At 38.2% G+C, this 9,823-nt stretch overlaps 1 protein-coding gene across 1 annotated transcript in view; it reads left to right on the top strand.

Annotated features, from left to right (window-relative positions):
• IKZF2 (IKAROS family zinc finger 2) overlaps positions 1–9,554 on the top strand; it is a 188,564-nt gene extending 179,010 nt beyond the window's left edge. The window contains exons 6-7 of the mRNA XM_007959970.2: positions 2,150–2,293; positions 8,830–9,554. Coding sequence (XP_007958161.2) covers positions 2,150–2,293; positions 8,830–9,554 — 869 coding nt within the window. The remainder of the gene's footprint in view (positions 1–2,149; positions 2,294–8,829) is intronic.
• The last annotated feature ends 269 nt before the right edge of the window (positions 9,555–9,823 follow it).

The following is a 9,823-nucleotide window of genomic DNA, read 5'->3' on the forward strand; positions in this document are numbered from 1 at the left end:
GCACGTATCTCTCAGGAATGTGTTTCTCTCGGCAGCATGTCTTTTTCAGCCAGCGGTCAGAGAGACTCATTCTGCCTCCAGAAGCACCCCTTTCGAGCCTGGCAGAGTGGCCAAGTAACCAATCCCAACATCAGAATTCTAAACACCTGAGAGAGAGAGAACTTCCCAAAACATTGTTTTGTGCCATGTTCAACAGAAATACCCCAGGTGGATAACTTTAACAATCATGAGCTCCTCAGTTACTCACAGGAAAATTCCACCATGGAGTTTACAAAGACTTATGGCTAGAAAAACCACACTGAATAATTTACTACACCACAATAGATATACATATAGAATAGATATATATATGTGTGCATATATTTATACACACATATATATACGAAACCCCACCACTGCTGTTGAGTCAGTCCCAACTCATAGTGACCCCTCTTGTGTTTCTGAGGCTGTATCACTACAGAAATAGATCACCCAACCTTCCTTCCAAAGAGTGGCTGGTGGGTTTGAACCACCAGCCTTCTGGTTAGCAGTCAAATGCCTTAGGCACTATGCCACTAGAGCTCCCCCATGCATACATATACATGTACCTATATGTATGTATTGCTAAAAGAGTATATAAGGCTCTACATAGTGCCCTGATGTTCTTCTTAGTGATGTCATGGATTCTATCAGTGCAGAAAATGACCTAAATGTTTCCTCATTTGTCAGTCTCATCTTAGATTTTTTTTTTCAAAAAAATTGCATCCAATAATTGCAAAATCCCTTATCATTCATAACCCAAAGTCCTGTTATACAATGCATACCAAAATAAATTTTTCTGCTTATAAGCCAGAATGTAATAGGTTAACTAAAACTTAGATTGAAGATGAATTTCTTTAAACATGTCCAGTTTACAAAAATACTTTTCTAATCTCACTTTGTATTTCTTCAAAATCAACAACCTGTATTGTTATTCAATAGGTCGCCTGCACTGTGCACTGCGTTTTCTTAACTTTGGTCTCTTACTTTCTTATGTTATTTTATCATCAGCCAGCAGTATCCCCTTGTAAATGAGAATGCATTGTTCTCAGTGGGGGTATCCTGTACAAATGAGAGGAGCAGAGTCAATCATGTTACAGTGCATGCTGAATCCTAAGATACGAAACTTTCAGGTTTCCAGACGGTACTGGCGCAAGTACAGTTGGGGCAAGCAATGATAATCAAGAAATAATAAGTTATGCTTTTGCCTGTAAACACTGGTCTTAATCAACAGATCTGATCTGTCTCAGATGTCACTCTGTCCTTCCTTAAGTGTTCTTTGACAGTATTTCCATTCAAACACAACTTTTGTAAGTTTTTCTTCAATGCCATGAATGTCAGTATCTGGTATATTAGTCCATAGCAACTGCAGACAGTGGAAGGAAGAGGGAGCAACATTGGAGGGTTTATTTCAAATGAATTAGGGCAGTAGTTTAGTGAGCCAATGTGCCAATTTGGAAATGGATTCTCTTATCCTTCTGAAGAACTCTTTTTACAATAAATTACAGTCATAAAGCTGCTACAGTTTACTATGCATAGACATGTTCAGAATTGGATGTCCTCATGAAAGCCGCTTTGTGCAGGTATTTAAGCTACTGGCAATAGGGCTAATAGCTCATTCAACTCATCAAATTGAAAATCTGCTAGTAAAATACCTAGGTGAAAAAAACTGGTTAAATATTGTGTCATTATTCAGTATGTCTGTTTAAGCTTTCCAGCAAAACAAGTTGACTTTCTTCTATTGGTTTAAAAAAATAAACTCCAAGAGCCTGGAAAATAGTGTAGTCTTAGTACTATTGATTTTAATCAATGTTAAAAAAAAAAAAACCCTCTTTTAGAGGAGTAAGATGAGAAACAGGATCAACATGTTTGCCGCCAGTAGAGGCAACTGTTTATGCCATTGATCTGAGAGAGACTTGAATAAAAACAAATCCTGTGTGTGTATGTGTGTGTGTAGGTAAAATTAGAGAGTATACTTTCACACTAGAGATTATTCTTTTTTTACTGGCTTTTATTCAAACATTCTAGCTTAACGTTTGTATAACACATACTGAGATGGCAAATTCAGCTATGTATCTTTCAAAATGTTGAAGAAATTATCAGATTGCGTTTTTTGTGTGGTTTTATATAGTACCTCCTATGGACGATTGTAAGGAACAAGAGCCTATTATGGACAACAATATTTCTCTGGTGCCTTTTGAGAGACCTGCTGTCATAGAGAAGCTCACGGGGAATATGGGAAAACGTAAAAGCTCCACTCCACAAAAGTTTGTGGGTAAGCATTAAAAATGCTTTTATTTCTATAAAAGGTGATTTTAATGACCAAAGGCATATTCCCACATCTTAGAAAATAGAGAATGCATTTCAGTTCATGAAATAAATTCCAGTCTCTTTTCTTCATTATTATTCTCCACTCCATGCCAATACATGTGCACCACTCTCTCTCTCTCTCACACACACAGACATATACACACATACGCATACACACACACACACGTAGGCATATGGGCCTAAGAAATAAAGGGAGGGCTGATAGTAATACCTTACTCTTTCACCAATAAAAAAACCAAACTCACTGCCAACAGGTTGTTTCCAACTCATAGTGGTCCCCATTGGGTTTCTGAGTCTGTAAATCTTCACAGAAGTAGATTGCTGCATCTTCCTGCCGTGGAGCTACTTGTGGGTTTGAACTGCTGACCTGGTTAGCAGCCAAATGCCTTACCCACTATGCCACAGAGCTTCTTTACTATGTCACAGTGAAGTTAAATGTAAGGTAAAATGGCACATAAATATTAAATGTTAATTTTTTAAAAATAATGATTTATGGAAAATGGTATAGCTGATTGCAGTGGTTAAGTGCTCAGCTACTAACTGAAAGATCAGCAGCAGTTCAGACACACCAGCCATGAAGTCAAATCTGACTCATAGTAACTCCTCCTTGAGCTTCCAAGGAGGTATCTCCACAGAAGTAGGTTTCCCAGTCTTCCTGGTGGATTTGAACCTCCAGCCTTCCGGTTAGCAGTCATATGCCTTAGGCGCTATGCCACCAAAGCTCCCATCCATAAAGATTACAACCTTGGAAATGCTATGGGCTGTTCTACTCTATCCTACAAGGTCTCTAAGAATTAGAATTGACCCAATGACAATGGGTTGGTTTTTTTTAATTGGCCAGTTTAATACTCTATTTTAAAATTTGCATTAGTGTCAGTTTTTAACTGCTTTCTTTACATTATCTTTTTGTATTTAATCTAGACTGAAGAGAATTAATCATAATTTTTTTAAAAAATTCTATATTAGAAACATAATGTGACAACTCATATTCAAGATGTTTCATATATGGATCTAGAGGTTCTACTTTGTTTTTATCCAAACTGACGGTTTTGAACTGGAAAGGTTAAACATTACATGCAAGCTCTCAAATAAAGCACGTTATTCTTTAATATACTCCGACTTAGCATTATTCTGAGTACATGCTGTAAGTAATGAAGTGTCCATGAGGATTGAAAAGCATCTAATTTTTTTGAAAGAATATATGAATAATGGAGATTCAATATAAAGAATTATCATTTATTATATATGTAAATGTCTATGATTTTAGGCTTTATATAGGACATAAAAAGAAGACAAATATTCAAAAGAACACTGCAAGACATTCTGAAAGAGGTTGAATGGTGTTTTGGAAAAATCTTTGGTTAATTCAGGGAAGAAAGTTTAATGAAACTATTAAGCAATTTGAGACAATGCCCTTTCATTCTAAAACTGAAAAACTAACAAATCAACAAAAAATTACTTGAAGAGTATCTCTAGAGGGGTTAATGACAGAGGTCATTGAAAGAAGGATAAAGGAGGACTGTAAAATTCATAGTTTATGTTTTGTCAGTTCAAGACTCCTGAGATTATACTCAAAAGGCCTGTGTTGTGCTCTTCCCCCACCTCCTGTCCTCCTCTTCTGCCCCCTCCTTCCCCTTCCTACTACCTTCTTTCCTTCCTATATCTGTTGTTATTTATGTCTCTGTGTCAGTTCAGTTAAAACTGTTAATTTGATGAATGCCCATTAAATACCTGTCTCAACTAGACATTGAGTAAATGTGAAGTATATCATCACCAATCCTTTCTGTCTTCTCAAATATAAAATTTTGCTCTTTGGAACATTTTTGTCTTGTTTCCTATGACTTAGAGGTGCTAACCTCAATTTGATTTGATTATATTCCTTAGAAAAGTATGAAATATCTTTTATATTACTATATGATTTTAAATTTTTATTAACAATTTGAAGTGCTTTTCCTTTATTTGGATTGTATACTCTAATAGTAATATATAATAAGCAACAAATACAGTAACTATTACTATGATGACTTTTGAAATGAAAATTTGGTCCTTGAACACTTCTCATCAGTTCCTTTTTGCCATGTCCTTCAGTTAAATGCTATTCTTTTACCTCATCAGGCTTTCCCAGAAAATACTTCCTAAACTTTATGTTTAACTATTTGCCTCCTCCTGTCTTTTCCTGTGCAGCTTAGATTTCATCATTAATTGCTTTTACCTTTCTTGCCAATATTCTTGACTCCTTGCCTCATTGTCCTCCTATCATCTTCTTCTGGCAAAACCCCACTCTCTAGTGAATCAGACCAAATGGCTTCTTCCTATGTACATCTCAGTATTTAGCACTTTTAGGAAAAAATCTCACAGCTTACCAATTTGTGTCACTGTAAATAAATGAATAGATGATCTTAAATATCAGTTGGCACGTCTGTACTATCAAGCATCACACCTTTACTCTATCCCTGAGCAGCCATCTCCCCTACTCTGTATTATGCCCATTTCAAACCTTCTCTACTCTTCTCAAACTTAGTATCTCACTCTTTGATGATCTTTTTTCTAGATTTGCAGGAAAAACATTTTTCTAAATTGCTTGAAAATTATTTCATTATACTCTCACCAATCTCATAGGTACATCCCCATGGACACTTTCTTCTTTTCTCCTTATTTCAGTAAAAATATCCCTTCCTGAAATTCTGAAATTCTACCTTATTGTCCTCTCAAATACCGCAAATACTATTTCCCTCTCTGTCACTTACATGATCAACCTCTCCTCTCTATTAGCATCTAATACAATGAACTCTAATTATTGAGAAAAAAAAAATCCTGCATCAAACCCGAGTCTCCTTCTAGCTATCACTTGCTCTCTCCCTCCCTTCAGAGATGGAGTAGTTAAAAGAATTCTCTATACTTGATTTGCATTATTTGTTTATTTATTTTCTTCTTCATTCCATGAAACATGGCCTTTTTCCTCTCATGGAGGTCCCCACTAGCTTCCGAATTGCTAAATCCAGTGAACACTTTTTAGTTCATACCTTACACAACACCTGGACAGCATTTGCTACTATTGAGTAGTTTTCCTGTTGAAAAACTCTCTTTCCTCAGTTTCTGTGACATCAGTCTTTCTTGCATTTCCTCCTGCTTCTTGGACTGCTGCTTCTCAGTCCTCTTTAACAGCTATGCAAATGGGTCAAAAACACGAATCCTCCTAATCATGTGCCTAAATATTTTAATATTATAACAAGTTGAAAACTGTTTAAATATGTTTCTATGTTAAATGTAAATATGTTTAAATATGTTAAGCACTGTTTTAATACTTCTTAACCTGGAAGACTAGCTTCAAATACAGAATTCTCAGATTCCTGGAAATTCTACCCAAAATTTGATAGCATGGACAGAACTGCCCCTTGCCCTACAGCCCAGCCCCCTCTTTTCCCACACCTGGTTCTATCTGGTTTTGAAAGGGGCCTCATACACACCTGTGTAGATGCTCCAGTCTGCACATCTAAGTTCTTTTAATGCTGTATCCAAACACGTAACACGTAAAAGGCTGTGCCTTGGTCACTCCCCAGGCCTCTACCTGTGCACATGTCAGCAGCACATTGGATACTCAAGAGGAAGGACTCTACAAAGAGACCTGATGCAGGCTCAGAGCTTTTGAGCAGGGAATTTTGACATCCTGAGTTCCTGGCATGTAATCTTGGGAAGGTGACGGTGGCGGTGAGCTCCAAATTATGATGTCCCTTGGCCCTATAGACTCCTCATTCCGTGAGGGGCGAGCCCCAGGGCTCTCTGAATGTGTGGCCCCAGGCAAGAGCCCTTCATGCTCTGGTCTGCAGGTAGAGGCATAAAAATCTTGGTGTTCTTCCATGTTCTGTTTTTGTCCCTGTTTTCTCACACTTTACCTATGCCTGGGTGATATCATGTATTCCCATGGCTTCAGAAGTTACTCTCTATCCACTGGTAACTCTCATATCTACATCTGGAGACCAGATCTCTCTTCTGCATTTGAGACCATATCTAAAGACATGACTATTACTCACGGGCTCCTCCAGACTGAGTTCATCGTCTTTTCTATCTCATTGCCATCCGCTCCGTTCCCAGGCCAAAAACCTGTGCTTCATTTAACTCCTTCCTCTTTCTCATTTTCTATGTCTGGATAATTACCAAGTTCTAGCAACTGTAGCATTCTCTCCGTTCCACTGACTTTGCACCACCTCCACTGCCACTACTCTAGTTCAGGCCAACGTGATCACTATTGCAACAAGTTCCTAACCTTTCTTGCTAAATGAATAGCTAATCATGACACCTCCCTGCTTAAAACCTTCAATCCTATTGCTCTCAGGATGCAAGCCAAGGCTTTAGTGGTTCAAAGAGGCCCTATTTTATCTAACCTCTTATTCCTCACTTTTAATAAGTTTGCACTGTAAGTAATTCTTTGAACAATCCCTGTCCTCCTGCCTCTGATCATTGCGAGCCCCACCCCCATATTCTTTTACCTGGCTAACACCATGATATTCCTACCTCTGATGCAACTTCCTTCAAGAAGTGTGAGTTAAGTGTTTCTCTTATTTGACCCCATCCCATACATCACAATGTACCCTAAATGATCTCTAAATTGCTGTCACTCCCTCTAAACTGTAAACCCTTTGAGAACATAAATCAGGTTTGTCTGGCTTAGCTTTGAAACTCTTGACATTGAGATATCTTCATTTGGATGCCATGAGATATAAGTTCGAATCATTTTTTTTCTTCCACTGTTATTACTCATGATCATTACCCTGATCCCACTTTGAGGCCCTTTTTTTAAAAATCTGAAACAATAACTAACTATTAACTGAAAGTCCTTTTGCAGAGTGTAGTTCTGTGGATCAACGCTCCCTATCAATATGACAAGGTAGATATCCTTCTAAAACAGCATGCTTAACATTTATGAGAAGTCCACATACATGCTTTTGAAAAATCATTTTATCTGTGAAGTATACCTATAAAAGTAACTAACTGGAAACCACAGTGTTTTAGTGACAAAATTTTAAAAAGATGAAGTAGTCTGTCCAAAACTGGCAATATTCTAAGGAAAAAAATCAAAATTACTCTTTCCTGTTTTAAGCACCAAAAATTGGAATTGGTTATAGTTAATATTCAGACATTCCTGTTGAAGTAAAATTAAATTTGTTGAAGGAAATATTAAGGAGAATTGTAAACATCTTTCAATCAAGGGGGAAAAAAAGTGGCAAACTAAAATGGGTATACATATTACCACCATGATGTGTGAAAATGAATAATTGTCAAGTTCAAGAAGCAAAATAAAGAAAAATGAGATTTTATAAGTTTATGAACAAATACTTTTGGAAATAGTTTATAGTTTTGTTTTTAAATAGCCCTAAGTTTCATTCAGGGGCTCTGGTGGTGTAGCACCTAAGGCATTTGACTGCTAACCAGTAGGTTAATAGTTCAAGCCCACAAGCCACTCCGTGGAAGGACGACTGGGCAGTCTACTTCCGTAAAAATTTACTGCCTCAGAAACCCAGTGGGAGTCGCTATGTGTCGGAATTGATTCAGTAGCAGGTTTAAGGATAATTAATAAAGTTTCATTCAGGAGCCCTGGAGGCCCAATGGTTAAAACTCCCGGCTGCCAACCAAAGGGTCAGCTATTTGACCCCACCAGTGACTCTGCAGGAATAAGATGAAGCCATCTGCTTCTGTAAAGATTACAGCCTTGGAAACCCTGCGGGGCAGTTCTCCTCTATCCTGTAGAGTGGCTGTGAGTTGGATTTGAAGGTGGATTTTTTTGTTTTTGTTTTTTAAGTTTCATTCATTGTATCAAGCAATACAGCTTTTAAAAGTATTTTAATGATGATACTTTTTCAGTTCTCTATAATGGTATGTATTGACTCGTTGTGGTTGTTGTTGTTCTTATGTGCCTTCAAGTTGGACCTGACTCATAGCGACTCCTCCTTGGGTTTCCAAGGTGGTATCACTACGGAAGTAAATTGCCCAACCTGGTCCCCTCCCCCAACATGGAAGTTGAACCAACTAAATTAACCCTATATAACAGTTAAGTGACAGAAGTTAAACCAGATTCCTTCACTTTTGTGATCTTGGTGACTTGGTCACTGCTTTTTATTTTCCCCTGATCACTCTTCTTTCTACTGCAGCCCCAGAGTCTAAGCAAGTGGACATTTTAATAGAGAATGGAAATAAGATGATCACACATTCAACTCTGTCAGGCTAGTTGTGTTCTCATCATAGCATTAGAACAAATACAAATGGCTTATGAAATTTTTGTGACTAATCCTCTTTGTGTGTGAGCTGTATTTGTGTTTCTCAGCAGAATTAATTAAAGAGCCCAAAATGCTTGATCTGAAGAAAAGGTATAGCACATTATGGGAAATGGAGGTGATTCATTTTTTAACTTCTATATTTTTAATCCAATTACTGATTTTGCTGTATTCTTTTTTCCTTTCCTTTTTCTCCCCCTCTGTCTTTTAGGGGAAAAGCTCATGCGATTCAGCTACCCAGATATTCATTTTGATATGAACTTAACATATGAGAAGGAGGCTGAGCTGATGCAGTCTCATATGATGGACCAAGCCATCAACAATGCAATCACCTACCTTGGAGCTGAGGCCCTTCACCCTCTGATGCAGCACCCGCCAAGCACAATCGCTGAGGTGGCCCCAGTTATAAGCTCAGCTTACACTCAGGTCTATCATCCAAATAGGATAGAAAGACCCATTAGCAGGGAAACCTCTGATAGTCATGAAAACAACATGGATGGCCCTATCTCTCTCATCAGACCAAAGAGTCGACCCCAGGAAAGAGAGGCCTCTCCCAGCAATAGCTGCCTGGATTCTACTGACTCAGAAAGCAGCCATGATGACCGCCAGTCCTACCAAGGAAACCCTGCCTTAAATCCCAAGAGGAAACAAAGCCCAGCTTACATGAAGGAGGATATCAAAGCTTTGGATACCAGCAAGGCTCCTAAGGGCTCTCTGAAAGACATCTACAAGGTCTTCAATGGAGAAGGAGAACAGATCAGGGCCTTCAAGTGTGAGCACTGCCGAGTCCTTTTCCTAGACCATGTCATGTACACCATTCACATGGGTTGCCATGGCTACCGGGACCCACTGGAATGCAACATCTGTGGCTACAGAAGCCAGGACCGTTACGAGTTTTCATCACACATTGTTCGAGGGGAGCACACATTCCACTAGGCCTTTTCATTCCAAAGGGGACCCCTATGAAGTAAAGAACTGCACATGAAGAAATACTGCACTTACAATCCCACCTTCCTTCAGATGTTGACATACCTTTTTTTTTTTTTTTATATTATTACTGTCAATAATTCTTATTTTGTGGACTCAGTGTCATTTGCTCTGCCTAATTACAATAAGGAAGAAACAGAAGAGTGAAAGGACAGGGGATAATGTTTCTTGATAACTTGGCTTGTTTATTTTGTGAGAATTTAAGGGCAGTTCATTTC

This window comes from Orycteropus afer, unplaced genomic scaffold (genome assembly GCF_000298275.1).
Source record: "Orycteropus afer afer isolate SDZICR_OR568_19922 unplaced genomic scaffold, OryAfe1.0 scaffold00002, whole genome shotgun sequence".
In the NCBI taxonomy this organism is placed as follows: Eukaryota; Metazoa; Chordata; class Mammalia; order Tubulidentata; family Orycteropodidae; genus Orycteropus; species Orycteropus afer.